Source organism: Bufo bufo, chromosome 7, assembly GCF_905171765.1.
Source record: "Bufo bufo chromosome 7, aBufBuf1.1, whole genome shotgun sequence".
NCBI lineage: Eukaryota > Metazoa > Chordata > Amphibia > Anura > Bufonidae > Bufo > Bufo bufo.
Window position 1 is genome coordinate 169,242,268 of NC_053395.1, and position 16,830 is coordinate 169,259,097.

Below are 16,830 nucleotides of genomic sequence, written 5' to 3' on the forward strand. Positions count from 1 at the left end.
TAAAATTGTAGGTGGCCATTTAATCAAGCTGACCACAGCTAGAGAGGTGCAGCTTGACAAAAAAGCCAGTTAGATGAATAGAAATACTTGATAATAAAGTAATACTTGTATCAAATGGATATCTGGCAAAGCTGGCACACTGAGAATCAAATACCCATCCTGTTCATGCAGGTCATGACTAGGACCATAAGACTATGACTCACCATCTTGGAAGACGCGTTCCACATTAAGCCCATAGGTGGCGCAGGTTTCATAATAAGTGCATCGCTTGAGGTCATTGGAAAGCTTTCGTGCACGGGAATCATCTATTACACGAGGGTTACTGCAACTGATGGCATCTGTAGGGACAAAAGTCATCCAATGACTATAGGGGCAACTACAAAGGCTTCAGGTTCAAAATCAGCTACGTAGTGGGAGGCATGCAGAACGCTGCAATAATGAGATCAAGTGGTCTTGTATCTTCCTTCACAGACCATCTCCGTCGCACAGATATAAATCACAAGCTTTACTGTTTCTTTCCCATATTAATCTGCTCAGCTCCTCCTGCTCTATAGGATGCCGCCTTCAGCTCAGACACAATGTTCCTAAAGGTGCAACATGCAGGTCCATACATCAAACTTACCCAACTTATGCAACTCTGGATATATTATATTAGGCCAGATAGGGGATTGTTCGAAGTATCCATCAACTTTTAATACCAGTCTCGTTTCCAACCTTATCTTATGTATGTAGTACTAGATCTAGCAAAATATCCAGCGTCCAGGGCAGATGGTAAAGTTTTATTCTTCACCAAGTGTTGTAAAGAATAAATTCATATATAAATGCAGGTCCTCACACCTGCTTCTGGGTACTTCGCTCCAAACATGGCCACGGATGGAGGGTCCGGTCCATCGGCAGCCTCCATTCACTAGTGCATGCGCAGTCTGTCCCCAGTGTAAATGATCCACCGATGGACGGGACCCTCCATCAATGGCCATGTCCACAGTGAAGCAACTGGCAGCAGATGAATGGACCTGCAAGTATATATGAATTAGTCTCATTAAACCATAGGACATCGGCGACGATGGTTTAATAAGGTTTATTACTAGCTGCATGCAGGAGCTGTTAATAGCACATGTGCAGCTAGTAATAGCTACTGGCCAACCCCTGTAAGAGTCTAATTTTATTAATGACACATCCTAAAAGAGTCCGAGAACTGTTTTATAAAATGAATAGAAACTGTGTTAGGTTCCCGCCTGTATGACAGCTCAGTGCTTTATTCACAGTTATGCTGGTGGGCAATGGAAACAATCAACAAGCTTGGTGTCAGAGATGTCCTCAACAGCACCGTACAGTGCCTGTTGTAAAGGACACTGCAAAACACCAGAGCAAGCGGAGCACAGGGTCAGATACAGAAATAATGCTCTGCAGCCTGCACAATTGTGAATGCAGCTAAACTAAATCAGGGTCAGTAAAATGTAATGTACTACAAGAACGCTGCCATCGTCAGTATGCATGTAAGTGGAGATATGTGAAATATAGCAGTGACCACAGTAAGGGCTCAAGCACACGGCTTTCTGTGTTTTGCAGTCCGCTAAACGCGGATACCGGCCATGTGCATGCTGCCATTATTTTTGCACGTCTGTAGAAATGTCCTATCCCTGTCCACAAATGGACAAGTATTGGACACGTTCTACCTTTCTTGAGGTCTGGCAGAATGGACACACACTGAGGTGGACAGCACATGCTGCGTGGTCTGCATTTTTTGCGGCTACATTGAAATGAACGGGTCCACACCAAGCCACAAAAATATGCAGATCGGATGCGAAAAAAAATATACAGTCATGTGCACGGGGCCTAAACTTAAGGGGGTTATCCAAGACTATAAAATGCTCCCCCATATGCAGAGCCCCTCACAATGAATCTACTTACCTGGCTCCTCGCACCGCTGCTGCTGCTTCTCCCTGTACGCGGATGAAAACATCCGGTGTCGGTGGGAGCAGCCAATGGCAGGTGGGGACGAGCCTCCCTAGCGTCGCAGGTGACGCTAGGGAGGCTCGTCCCCGTCCCAGCCTGCTCCCCCCCACCCCCCGACACCTGATGTTTTCATCTGCGCACGGGGAGAAGCTGAAGAAGCGGTGCAGGGATCCAGTTAAGTATATTCATTGTGAGGGACCCGGTATATAGGAGGGGAAGTTTATAGTCTTGTATAACCCCTTTAAACAAGATAAACTTTTTGCTAAGATGCTCATAAACTGGTGGTTTTAAGAACCCACTGAAAGGAATGGAACTATCAGTTCATCTTTTGCCATTTTTACATAGGAGCAGAAAAAATAAAAGCTTGACGGAAATTTAAAGAGGACCTTTCACCAGAATAAAGTATCTAAACTGACTATACTTTAGCGCACGTCAAGAGTAGGCAACCAGTAGTTTAACGACTAAATGTAAAACACAATAATAAGTGCCTCTACGTGTGCTGGGTATACACCAGTGTAATATTTAAACTAACTATACAGACGTGTAGAGCGGCACCCAGGGATCTCCCTGCACTTACTGTTATCCCTGGGCGCCGCTCCGTTCTCCGGTTATAGCCTCCGGTATGTTCATAGTTAGGCTCCACCCAGGGGAACCTGCCGCGGTCTCCTTCTCCTATGCTGTAGCGCTGGCCATAGCCAGGCTATGAGCTGAGCGCTGCGATTGGCCAGCGCTACAGCATAGGAGAAGGAGACCGCGGCAGGTTCCCCTGGGTGGAGCCTAACTATGAACATACCGGAGAACGGAGCGGCGCCCGGGGATAACAGTAAGTGCAGGGGGGATCCCTGGGCGCCGCTCTACACGTCTGTATAGTCAGTTTAGATACTTTATTCTGGTGAAAAGTCCTCTTTAAAGAGCCTAAAAGTCTGTATTTTTATGAGGAACCCTTTCGCTTTTGGTAGGATGTGCTGAAAATCTAAGGGCTGTATTACACCAACAGATTATCTGACCAATCGGACCAAAAGTTGGTGTGTATAACTAAAGATCTGTGTGAGTAAACGGCCATCTGACCAATGACTGGTCGGAAAATCTGTCAGATAATCTGTTGGTGTAATATAGCGCTAAAGCTGGTCATGTATGAGATAGGTTATGGCTGCAGCTTATTTGACCAACAGCCATTTCTCCCAACTTGCTGAAAAGTGTGGGGTCAGCCATAAGGTATATGGTAACCAGTAGACAGAGGAGATTGGGCGTGTTCTGGTTAATTCCCAATTGTTGTTCCCAAAGACTCATGCAAATCATTTCACCCTGCCTCTATAGAGATAACATGCATGCCCAACTGACTGAGCTGGACATGCACATTTGCAAATGTGCCTTTCTCAAACACAAATATGTAGACTGCAGCATTGCCAAAACATATAAAGGGGCAGCACAACCCTTTGACTGTATCAAACTACAAGTAAAGGAGTCTCTAATGCTGATAACAATGCTGTACTCATACATGAAGTAATACTACCTGGCATACAGCATTTGTAATACACACATTTTCCAGCATAAGCCCCAATAAGTAATGTATAAGGCGAGTTTCACACTAGCGGCAGGCTGTTCCAGCGGGTGAATAGTCTGTCGGTTCCGTCCTGCCGCTAGTTCACGTGTGCCCGCGGACTGCCGCTCCGTCCCCATTAACTATAATGGGGGCGGAGTTCTGGCGGCAGCAAGGCAGTGCACGGCGAGAGGCAGCCGGACTAAAAGTACTGCATGTCGTATGGGGATGGAGTGGCAGTCCGGGGGCACACGTGAACTAGCGGCAGGACGGATCCAACAGGCTGTTCACCCGCCGGAACAGCCTGCCAGACTCCCCTGCCGAAAGTACCCTTAGTGGTTCTGACATAACTTATCATTGAGTTAACATACAAAACATAGTGTTGTGCTCCATTTATTGTTATGATATTACAGTCAATTGAGTTGTACCTGGAAATACAAACCGGATTCCAAAAAAGTTGGGACACTATACAAATCGTGAATAAAAACTGAATGCAAAAATGTGGAGGTGCCAACTTCTAATATTTTATTCAGAATAGAACATAAATCACGGAACAAAAGTTTAAACTGAGAAAATGTACCATTTTAAGGGAAAAATATGTTGAATCAGAATTTCATGGTGTCAACAAATCCCCAAAAAGTTGGGACAATGCCATTTTCACCACTGTGTGGCATCTCCCCTTCTTCTTACAACACTCAACAGACGTCTGGGGACCGAGGAGACCAGTTTCTCAAGTTTAGAAATAGGAATGCTCTCCCATTCTTGTCTAATACAGGCCTCTAACTGTTCAATCGTCTTGGGCCTTCTTTGTTGCACCTTCCCCTTTATGATGCGCCAAATGTTCTCTATAGGTGAAAGATCTGGACTGCAGACTGGCCATTTCAGTACCCGGATCCTTCTCCTACGCAGCCATGATGTTGTGATTAATGCAGAATGTGGTCTGGCATTATCTTGTTGAAAAATGCAGGCTCTTCCCTGAAAGAGATGACGTCTGGATGGGAGCATATGTTGTTCTAGAACCTGAATATATTTTTCTGCATTGATGGTGCCTTTCCAGACATGCAAGCTGCCCATGCCACATGCACTCATGCAACCCCATACCATCAGAGATGCAGGCTTCTGAACTGAGCGTTGATAACAACTTGGGTTGTCCTTGTCCTCTTTGGTCCGGATGACATGGCGTCCCAGATTTCTAAAAAAAACTTCGAATCGTGACTCGTCTGACCACAGAACAGTCTTCCATTTTGCCACACTCCATTTTAAATGATCCCTGGCCCAGTGAAAACGCCTGAGCTTGTGGATCTTGCTTAGAAATGGCTTCTTCTTTGCACTGTAGAGTTTCAGCTGGCAACGGCGGATGGCACGGTGGATTGTGTTCACTGACAATGGTTTCTGGAAGTATTCCCGAGCCCATTCTGTGATTTCCTTTACAGGAGCATTCCTGTTTGTGGTGCAGTGTCGTTTAAGGGCCCGGAGATCACGGGCATCCAGTATGGTTTTACGGCCTTGACCCTTACGCACAGAGATTGTTCCAGATTCTCTGAATCTTCGGATGATGTTATGCACAGTTGATGATGATAGATGCAAAGTCTTTGCAATTTTTTGCTGGGTAACACCTTTCTGATAATGCTCCACTATCTTTCTGCGCAACATTGTGGGAAATGGTGATCCTCTACCCATCTTGGCTTCTGAGAGACACTGCCACTCTGAGAAGCTCTTTTTATACCCAATCATGTTGCCAATTGACCTAATTAGTGTTAATTGGTCTTTCAGCTCTTCGTTATGCTCAAATTTACTTTTTCCAGCCTCTTATTGCTACTTGTCCCAACTTTTTTGGGATTTGTTGACACTGTGAAAATTGGAATCAACGTATTTTTCCTTAAAAATGATACATTTACTCGGATTAAACGTTTGATCTGTCATCTACGTTCTATTACAAATAAAATATTGACATTTGCCATCTCCACATCATTGTATTCAGTTTTTATTCACAATTTGTTTAGTGTCCCAACTTTTTTGGAATCCGGTTTGTATATTATGGTTATTAAAACTCATCTGTATAATGGTTCCCAATGAAATCTAATCTATATGTAATAATATAATAAGTGCATGCATTCTTGGTGATGTACCTAAACCTCTGGAATATGGAATGTCATTTTAAAAACTAATTTCCTGCTTTAACTCACGTTCATTTATTTATTCTACTACTGTGAAAACAAATGGGTTACCACTAAGGAAAAGCAGTAAAATCCATGGAGTGCAGTTAGCAGTGCTGCCACTAGATGGCAGTGTTTTCCCAGCTTTGAAAGCCGGCGCCCCACAAGCACACACTAGCAATTTAACCGACTGGCAACAAAGGAGTGAGGGTATCGACATCACTCACCCTGAGTCCCCACAAGCACCATGGGGATTTCATTGGTGTTGCGGTAGTTGGCTAGCCGGCTGTAGTAGTGATAGACAGTCTGGAAACTGATCTCATCCTCCAAGCTGAAGACAAAGATTACAGCATCCACCCACATAGCAAACTGAAGGGGGAGAAAAACAAAAGAAACATGAAGAGGGCTGAGAAAGACTAACGTACAATAAGAGAGCTGTATGGATTAATGCAGAATGGAATTATGGCTGAGCAGATTAAGGCTACTTTCACACTCGCGTTTGGTGAGGATCCGTCATGGATCTGCACAGACGGATCCGTTCAGATAATACAACCGTCTGCATCCGTTCAGAACAGATCCGGTCGTATTACCTGTAACATAGCCAAGACAGATCGTGAACACCATTGAAAGTCAATGGGAGACGGATCCGTTTTCTATTGTGCCAGATTGTGTCAGTGAAAACGGATCCGTCCCCATTGACTTACATTGTGTGTCAGGATGGATTTGTTTGGCTCAGTTTCGTCAGAAGGACGCAAGCAGCGTTTTGGTGTCCGCCTCCAAAGCGGAATGGAGACGGAAAGGAGGCAAACTGAGCGGATCCTTTTCCTTACAGAATGCATTAGGGCAAAACTGATCCGTTTTGGACCGCTTGTGAGAGCCCTGAACGGATCTCACAAACGAAAAGCCAAAACGCCAGTGTGAGAGTAGCCTAAGAAAGGAATAAAGCAGGGTTCTTACTTGTGCTTCTGGGGGTCCCCCCTCATCCCGGATCAGTAGGAGGTAGCTCTGGCCATCCACCACAATCTCCTTCTTGAACCTGCCACCTGTCACAGATGAACGAGTTAATAATAAGAAGAAACCTAAGAACTCACAAGGATGGACATGTATGAGGGAGACGAGAGGGGGATGATGGGACTTTGCTTGTAAGAGAATTGTGGGTACGAGGACCATAAGGCACCAACTCTACAATGAATATTTGGGACTGCGTTAGTTAAGCCCCATCATTTACATACATGCCGATCCAATTTAAGGTTAATCCATTTAACCCATCGCTGTAATCATTCTCTGAACCCCTGTACCTAACTACAAAGTCTTTACAAGCAATGTCCTGGTGTTAGTAGCCGATGAATGTGGTGACAGACTAAACAGCGTCAAAAACCAGAAGTCAGAAGGCAGCGCTGCGTACAACCAGTGCTTTGCCAGACCCCAAATCTACACTCCTCCGTAGACTTGAAGCTCCACCTTGATGATAGCAGGCGATGTATGGCAGCAGCTGGTGACTGCAGTATTGCCCTCTGTACAGGCGGCATATACAACACATGGCACAGCACAGGATGGAAGAGGTAAAATCATAACGGCACCACAGGACGATGTAAAAACAATTCTGATGTGCGAGAAAAAAAATGGTACATAGACGTACAAAAGTGAATGGTCGACCGTTTCCTATGGTCTGCACCCAGAAATGGAGGGTATACAGCCATAACCAACAAACGTAAGGACTTATCTAGGGACACCTCTCACCCTATATAAAATACGCTGAGTTTAGATGGAGCCCTGCCATACTAATGAACTGTCGAAATCCTCCGCTCCTGCGATTTCCTTCTCTACAATACAAATGGAAGCTCCGAGCTGTGTCCTATTTCACACAGCTCTCAGAACGACTGAATACACGGTCTCCCAAGAGAGCAAACAAGTCAACACGTAGTCCATGTTCATTACCCAGTATCTCCACGGTGGAATCTATGTAGGAGAGACCGCAAAGCAACCACCTACACAGGTCAAAACAGCTCAGTTTAAAGGGATAGTCCTACAGAAAAATATTCTACAGTTTTCAAACCATCACCTGGATCTGAACACTTTTGTAATTGCATGTAGTTAAAAATTTTGTATAGCCACCGAGTTATTCGATAAAATATATCTGTATAGCGCTACCTGCTTGTTTTCCTGATTTCTTTGTCCTGCTGACTGAGATGGCCGCACATGCTCAGTTTCATCCTTCAACTGCCTCCTGTGAGCTGTGATAGGGAGAGCATGGACACGCCCCCTGAGCTACAGCAGAAAGGACACCCCCCCTTGAGGTGGAGCCTTGGTAATAAATGTAGCAGAGCAATTGGAGCAATGAACGGGGAGATCTCTGGATCCATGTGAGGTACAGGGCTGGTTCTTTTGTTAGAAAGGGATTACAATGTACTAACTGTATGATGTCTGATTTTTATTTTAACATTAATCATGGGATAACTCCTTTAAGGAGGCAACATCCTTGAAGATGTGAAATCTGAACATCCTCAAAGAAATAATCAGAAGATCAATGCAGAAAACATTAAAACTGCCAGTAATATTTATCTGTCTCGTGCAGGGGCGCCATACATGATATCAACGTGCCTCGTCAAATCTCTGCATCCCACTGACCCTTCTGACCTGGCTGTATAGAGCAGGGTCTAAGAAAGAGATTTCTAACCATAGGCACATTAAATCACACTAGACACGCTCCAATTTCCTAATATAATATCTGTTACAATTGGGTCAGTAAGTGCCATGACTGTCTCGTCCTTAGATGTATGTCAGCAAGCACTGCCGCCATATGCTGTGTATGAAATCATGCTGTCCTAAGGAGAGCACTAACTAGCAATTAACCGGTTTTCTAGCGCCTGCATAAATCCCTTTGTTTTTCTTAAAACCAGATTAAGAGTGCTCCAACAAGAATGAGAATCCTATTTGATGTCTTTCCAAAAAAAACATAATGCAACATTAAAAGGATCAATGACATAAAATATGCTTCAAAGCGATGAGAAATATGTAACCAGAATAAATCACCCACGTGGGCACAAAAAAATTCTCCAACCGTGGAGACAGTGGGGAGGGAACCAGGCTGATCTGGCACTGCCAGTGCAGCCCCCATGGCTCTGAGGCTGGTTGGTTTTGGTGATATTGGTCTATAGATGTTCCCATTGATATCATCTTATACTTCCGCTAAACTTTTTGTAAAACTATTGACAGAAGCGTCTACCCTTAACCTGTCTTGCATTGAGTAATAGGATCTTTCTGGATACCGATTCAACACAATCTCACACCATCCAGTATAAAAATTAAGTACCGTATATACTCGAGTATAAGCCGACCCGAATATAAGCCGAGGCCCCTAATTTTACCCCAAAAAAATGGGAAAAATTATTGACTCGAGTATAAGACTAGGGTGGGAAATGCAGCTATAATGCAGAGTGTATGTGTATATAATGCACACACTGTACATTATATACACACATCTGCAAGAGGGTGACTCAGATTGATGGGAGTCTGACTCTGACTCCCTGTATTTAATGCAGAGTGTGTGCATTATATACACACACACACTCTGCATTAAATACAGGGAGCCATCCACAGATCCCCCCCTAAACAGTGCCATCCACAGATCTCCCCCCTAAACAGTGCCATCCACAGATCCCCCCTAAACAGTGCCATCCACAGATCTCCCCCCTAAACAGTGCCATCCACAGATCCCCCCTAAACAGTGCCATCCACAGATCCCCCCCTAAACAGTGCCATCCACAGATCCCCCCTCCCCTAAACAGTGCCATGATGGCACTGTTTAGGGGAGGGGGGGGATCTGTGGATGGCACTGTAGGTGGATCTGTGGATGGCACTGCCATCCACAGATCCCCCTACAGTGCCATCCACAGATCCCCCCTCCCCGACGCTCACAGCAGTATATTTATAAACTAATCAGTAACTACTTTAACTTTAATCATTGCTCATTGCTGAGCTCTTTACTCGGATTATTTGGATATCTTACTTTGTCTTAGCTCCGGTAATAGCAGGCAGTGCGGGGGGCGACGCTCACTCACTGACGTCACGCGCCTGCTCCTCCCACTAGGCGGCGCAGGCGCGTGACGTCAGTGAGTGAGTGCCGCCCCCCGCACTGCCTGCTATTACCGGAGCTAAGACAAAGTAAGATATCCAAATAAATAATCCAGGGCTTTACTCATTATCTCCTGGAGCGGGCGAATGGATAGGCTGAACGCTGATGTGAATCTATTCTAACAAATCAAATTCGTTCTACAACAGCCTCCTGGAGCACAGAGGGGCTGACCGCGCTGCTCAAGAGACTCCCCTCAATTGACAGGACCAGGCATCTCACGCATGCGCAGCTTCTCCAACTATCGGGCAAGCGCAGAGGATCTGTTGCTGGTTTCTGAGCAGCGCAGACATCGACTGAGCATGTGCTGCTCACATCTAGGTACACCCAGATGTGGAGGCAGAGTATTAAGACAGAGGAGGGCTGTCTTCACTTCTTGGTGTACCCAAAAGTCACCTGCGCAAGTGCGGAGGTAACTTTTTAAAAGAAGAAAAACTGCTACAAGAGGACATAGGTTTAAAAGTAATATTAGGAAGTATTACTTTACTGAGAGAGTAGTGGATGCATGGAATAGCCTTCCTGCAGAAGTGGTAGCTGCAAATACAGTGAAGGAGTTTAAGCATGCATGGGATAGGCATAAGGCCATCCTTCATATAAGATAGGGCCAGGGGCTATTCATAGTATTCAGTATATTGGGCAGACTAGATGGGCCAAATGGTTCTTATCTGCCGACACATTCTATGTTTCTATCTGCTCAGGTAGCTGCGGCAGATCCTCTGTTCTTTGAACCAATACTGGTAGCAACACTACAGGCGAAAGATTGACAGGACCAGGCGAAATCTCTGGCCCTGACAACAAAGGTCTGAGCCCCTCAGAGCTCCAGGAAGCTGATTTTGAACACATCTGATTAGTTAGAGTGAAGTTGCTCATTTATATTACCCATCCTCAGGAGAGGTCATCAACATCCAATCAGTAGGTGGTCTGACACTTGGCACCCCCATTGATCAGCTGTTTTGGGTTGCCACGGTGCAAGTGAATAACAGTGGACGGCGCTAAAGGCTGATCGCTCCGTACACTGTGTAGTGCCTAGGCCAGGGTACCGCAGCTCTGCTCCCATTTATTCCCATTCATGTGAATGGGAGCTGAACATCAGTACGCCGGTGCCGGAAACTACCCAGTGTCCAGAGCCTTCTGCTTCCTCTTCATAAACTGTTAATTACCAGCGTTGTGGCAGCCCGAAACAGCCAACAGTGAGGATGTCGGATCCTCACCAATGTTAGGTTGATGACCTATCCGGAGGATACGTCAATATCTGTAGCCTGGAGAACCCCTATAAGGGTAAATGCACATGTTCAGGATTTACATGTGGACAATCCGCACTGAAATCTGCGTGGAAAATCCACATGCAATCCTGATCGTGTGCATTTACCCTAAGGTAGGAAAAATCTGAATGTGTATAGAAACTTATTACACAGAGTACAAAAAAGTGTATAGTATTCTAATATTCTTTTTTAAATCGTGCTAAAATGAATGTGTTTCAATGTAATTTGAAAATGAGAAAATGTGAGATGAATGTACATGAATTACTATAGGATATAGTGGTATAGTTACAGGCAGAGGTAAAATGGGAAAGTAAGAAGGGCGGAAGAATGCAGATAAATAGAGGGGAAAAGTAGAAAATCAGGCAAGGAGAATGGAGCCAAAAAATAGATAAGTATGGTGGAGAACAGTAAAAGCCTCAGTCTATGAAATAAAAACCTGAACCGCTATGTCCGACACTTTTTACTACAGCTGGAGCACCATGACGTATGGATTTTTGACAGGCAATGTACTGATCAAATGAGAGGTGACGTGTCTATAAACTCACAAGCTACCTGCAACTCTGGTTTCCTTTGCACGACCGTTCAAGTTCATGACTCGGAGACGCGCAGACACACAACCATTACTACACGTCACAGCCGCTGCCATTATTCATAGGTGATCGAAACAAATCCCAAAGACACCATGTAACATTAGACAAATGAAGCTACTACATGACACACAAGCTACGGTAATCGGGTACGGAGTGGGATGAAGGCAACCCAAACTAGAAGATGCAAAGGAAAGACAGAGATGAAGAAACACAGAAGGAGGAGTCAACTCTACGTCAGATTATCTCAGCCGCCTCTCTGCCTCCTCAGCCCGCAGGGAATGAATATTTACCTGCATCCATATCTGTAAAGAACCAATGGGACAAGCAGTGAGGAAAAGAAGGAACTTAAGACGGTCAAAGACTAAGCCAAGGATGCACAGAATATACAAGACACGGAGGCAGAAGGCTTCCGGGTCCCTCACACATGACAAGGAGAGCAAAAAAGAGCCAAGAATTACAGGGAGAAAATGCCAAAAAGTAGCTAAAAAGCAGTCTGATCAGAATGGTGTTATGTTCATGGCAGGTGTCATCTCTGAACATGCTGGGTATATGACATGTAGCTAATACAGCTTTCACATGGATGACTAAACGTTGGCTACGTCCTGGATCTTCTTGATCACTGAGAATATGACTAAGCTGTAATGTCTGGTGCTGCCCAACCCAATTATCCCCTAAAAGTAATGTCCCACCCTGAAGGACAATATAATCCGGAGCTACAACCGTATAGTTAGAAGATAGCGCACCGCTATTCTATTATGTGTGACCAAATAATGGCATTGAGTGGATGTCAGGACTATGTGGTCAGAGCTTCATGTGCATATAGTGTAGGGGTAAGGCGGGCCTCTAATGATACCAGTAAGACTCTCTACTCTGCGGGGCATCATTACAACATACTAAGAGTCTTATTTCCACTTACCTTCAGGGGACTCTTCTTGAACATAAGTACCCGTGAGATACCGATGAACCAATGCTGACTTCCCACTGGCTAGATTTCCCACAATGCCCTGAAAGATATAAAATGTACAAAGTTACTTACTACAAAAAATATTGACTTGAGGCAAGACTTAAGGGCATGTTCAGACAGCAGATGTTCATTGCAGATTTTGGAGCAGACAACAAGATAAAATCTTCATAAAAAAAAAAAAACACCCATACAAAACCTAGTCACAGCTCCATTTCTTTTAGATCCAGAGCTCTAAATTTCCTGCAAAGACTTGGAGGGGAGGAAGAGTGAGTAAATTTAACACACTCTGCAGCACCCCAATAGGACAGGTCATCAATATCAGATGGGTGGTGGTCTGACACCCTGCGCCCCCCACTGATCTGCTGTTAAAGGCTGCACGGACGTGGATCCCATGGAAGGGCTTCCGCATCTGTATGGCTGCAACTCAAAAGATAGGACCTGTCCTAGATTTCGCCACAGTTTGCTGACCACAGACCCAATGAAGTTAATGAGTCACATTTACTAATGCACTTGCGACACCTTTAAAAAGCCGTAAATGTGCCTCAATGGGTCCACACTGTGATGCAGAGTGCACATGGCCGGTATCCGTGTTTTGCAGATCTGCGGTTTGCGAACCACAAAACACTCCTGGTCGTGTCAATGCACCCTTATAGAAAGTTGATAAAATGCACAATCTCACTCCAGTAAGGGGATGGAGTAGAAAACTAGGAAACATCACTAGACAATCTTACATTTAATGTTCAGGAAAATAAAATAACCCATACACTTAAGAGCAAAGTCAGCCGATGCCGCTTTCATATGGGTGTATGGGATTTGTCATTTCAATGTCCGATCCTTTAGTTCTCAAGGGAGATAAGTCACCTCCAGAGAAGTCTGACAGCAGCTTACTCCTCTGTCTCCAGTGAGAACACCTGCATGCCCGGCTGAGTTGATTGTGCATGTGTATGGAGAAGTCGGGAATATTCGCTATAGTCCGGCAATGTTTGAAGGAGTATGGGCGCTTTAGGACTTTCAGAACCAACCTCTACATAACACAGGTCTTGAGGTCTGGCAAAGCCAGGAATTAGATCAAAAGTAGGCAAAAAAAACATGGGGATCTACATAGAGCAAGACTGCACAACACAATATAGACTACCATATTAAAGGGGTTGTCTCACTTCAGCAAATGGCAATGATCATGTAGAGAAAGTTAATACAAGGCTCTTACTAATGTATTGTTATTGTCCATATTGCATCCTTTGCTGGCTGGATTCATTTCTCCATCACATTATACACTGCTCGTATCTAGGGGTTATGACCACCCTGTAATCCAGCAGCGGAAAAAGTGCTGGCCTCTGTGGGTTGTGGGAGCGTGTATAGGTGCATGCGCAGCAGCTGCCATCCTAGCCACCTTGTATTTGCACTGCAGCAGTGGAAAAATGAATCCAGCCAGCAAAGGAAGCAATATGGACAATCACAATACATTAGTAAGTGCCTTGTATTCACTTTGTCTACATGATGAATGCCATTTGCTGAACTGAGACAACCCCTTTAACGTCTTACAGCAAACATTTTGTAGCCTAGACAACTGTGTCTCCTCCACTCGGGAGACTACAAGCTGCAGACCACGGCCCTAAAGTGATTCTGAAATCACTGACAAATGTGGGACTCCCTCATCAGTACACTCGGCCCCAGCATGTCCACCTCACATCTATATTCTCACCGCACCAATGCCTGGATCCAGTCACATAAATCCCCTACCTAGCCTGGGAACTGCAGCTATCTAGCCATACTTTCCATACATGCAGATGAATACAGAGCTTTTTCCTGGCTCCTGGATTAGGCCATTGGCGCAGGAATCTTAGATAATTCTCTCCAGCTTTCCAATGTAATGAAATAACCAGTGTGCAAGAGTGAGAAGAGTAATTATTCACAGATGGAGCGGAACCAGAGTCCTCAGAAATAAAGCGGAATACAAATATCGCACCGGCCGCACAGGCTGAGGCGTTCAGAGTTATATTCCGGATTTTATTATATCACAAGTGAAGCAATTTACACTCCTTAATGCTCCAGAAAAGTCTGCAAAACCCTCCATTGACTATGGAACAGAGTGGGCCTGCTTCACTCGTTCTGATCCCTGGCAGCTCTCAAACTGCACTAGTCAGAGTTTCAAGTCTGGGACGTTCACCACATACTGCTCATATGTCTACAGTATATCTATCCAGATTTTACCGTTATTGGATAGATAATTCCAGGGTGTTAGGATTTAGGAACGTTACCACTGCAGCAAATTGGTGGCCCGTAGAACTGACAGCACTGCCCGATGCGGCACGTCATCGCTGGCAGCTTGTCCACAAAGACCGGCGGGGGCCTCCTGGCTCCGGATCTGCAGGGCAATGTGGAACACTTGTTTTATTCAGTAAGGCTACTTTCACACCTGCCTTCGGTGCGGATCCGTCTTGTATCTGCATTCTGCACAGACGGATCCGCACCGATAATGCAAACGCTTGTATCCGTTCAGAACGGATCCGTTTGCATTATTCTTTCAAAAAAAATAATAAGTCAAAACGGATCTGTCCTGACTTACATTAAAAGTCAATGGAGGACGGATCCGTTTTCAATTCCACCATAATTAGTCAGTGAAAACAGATCCGTCCCCATTGACTTACATTGTAAGTCAGGACGGATCCGTTTGGCTCCACATCGTCAGGTGGACACCAAAACGCTGCAAGCTGCGTTTTGGTGTCCACCTGAAAAGCGGAACGGAGACCAAACGCAGCCAAACTGATGCATTCTGAACGGATCCTTATCCATTCAGAATGCATTAGGGCTGAACTGATCCGTTTTGGGCCGCTTGTGAGAGCCTTAAAACGGATCTCACAAGCGGACCCAGAAACGCCAGTGTGAAAGTAGCCTAATTTGATATCATCTGCTGCAACCCTTTTAAGGCTACTTTCACACTGGCGTTTTGGCTTTCCGTTTGTGAGATCCGTTCAGGGCTCTCGCCAGAGGTCCAAAACGGATCAGTTTTGCCCTAATGCATTCTGAATGGAAAAGGATCCGCTCAGAATGCATCAGTTTGCCTCCGATCAGTCTCCATTCCGCTCTGGAGGCGGACTGCTTGCAGCGTTTTGCTGTCCGCTTGACGAAACTGAGCCAAACGGATCCGGCATGACCCACAATGCAAGTCAATGGTGCTGAAACCGTTTTCTCCGACACAATAGAAAACAGATCAGTCCCCTATTGACTTTCAATGGAGTTCATGACGGATCCGTCTTGGCTATGTTACAGATAACACAAACAGATCCGTTCATGACGGATGCATGCGGTTGTATTATTGTAACTGATCCGTTTTTGCAGATCCATGATGGATCCGCCCAAAACGCGAGTGTGAAAGTAGCCTATGGAGTTGGACAAACCCTTTAAGTATATCGCGTACACTGCACAAACCCTGCACTAGGGATGAGGAAACTCATGTTTCAAGTTCGGCGTACAAGGTTCGGGGTCGGGTTATCTAAGAATTCCGCTACAATGGACCATAAGGTATTAGTAGGTAGTATTTGCCCCTAATTTACTATTCCACCTTTTTTATGGAAAAACCTACAAAAACATTTATTTTAATGTCAGAGTAAATGCCTCCAGAGGGTACAAGTTTTGGGTGTTTTAGGCAGATCAAGGAATATCCTTCTATGCTATTCTACCCAGTAAAATATCTAAACCTTATTTTGCTTCCATTTCAATCGAAAGGAGTCAGATTTTTTTCTAAGAAACTGAATCCTAGTAGGCCATAGATAAGAAAGTCCTCGCTATTTTTCCCAGCCTCACCATAACATGCATGCTTGGCCATGACAGCATGTTTACATCAACGGGGAGATGGATATCAGCTTATTTTCCGCAGGAACAAAGGTTCGAACATCTTGAAATCTAAAAAACGACCCATTCCTCTCTTCCAACAGCACCTACTCTTGTTGGAGAGTCGGGGGCCCCCCATACAGTCAGCCTGATGGGCGATCTCGCTGAATCGGCAGGTTCTGCTGACTTATTTCATGTAGATGGGTGGGTGAAGGGACACCATGTCATATAGGGAATAGGAAATGATTTGCTGCTTACCACTTTGAGCTCCGGCACGGCTCGGCTTAGCGTCCATTCCTGACTATTTACAAAGGCATCTGCAAAATAAAAGAGTAAAAGCCCATTAGGAGATGTGAACACAGTCCGGTACAGACAGTCATACATAGACAGCATCAGCAG

At 45.0% G+C, this 16,830-nt stretch overlaps 1 protein-coding gene across 2 annotated transcripts in view; it reads right to left on the bottom strand.

Moving 5' to 3' along the window:
* AGAP1 (ArfGAP with GTPase domain, ankyrin repeat and PH domain 1) overlaps nucleotides 1-16,830 on the bottom strand; it is a 405,970-nt gene that overhangs the window by 169,361 nt on the left and 219,779 nt on the right. For both annotated transcript variants that reach the window (XM_040441790.1, XM_040441789.1), the window contains exons 2-6: nucleotides 16,690-16,748; nucleotides 12,553-12,640; nucleotides 6,610-6,695; nucleotides 5,880-6,021; nucleotides 204-338 (exon numbers count right to left, since the gene is read on the bottom strand). In XM_040441790.1, the coding sequence (XP_040297724.1) occupies nucleotides 204-338; nucleotides 5,880-6,021; nucleotides 6,610-6,695; nucleotides 12,553-12,640; nucleotides 16,690-16,748 (510 nt within the window). The remainder of the gene's footprint in view (nucleotides 1-203; nucleotides 339-5,879; nucleotides 6,022-6,609; nucleotides 6,696-12,552; nucleotides 12,641-16,689; nucleotides 16,749-16,830) is intronic.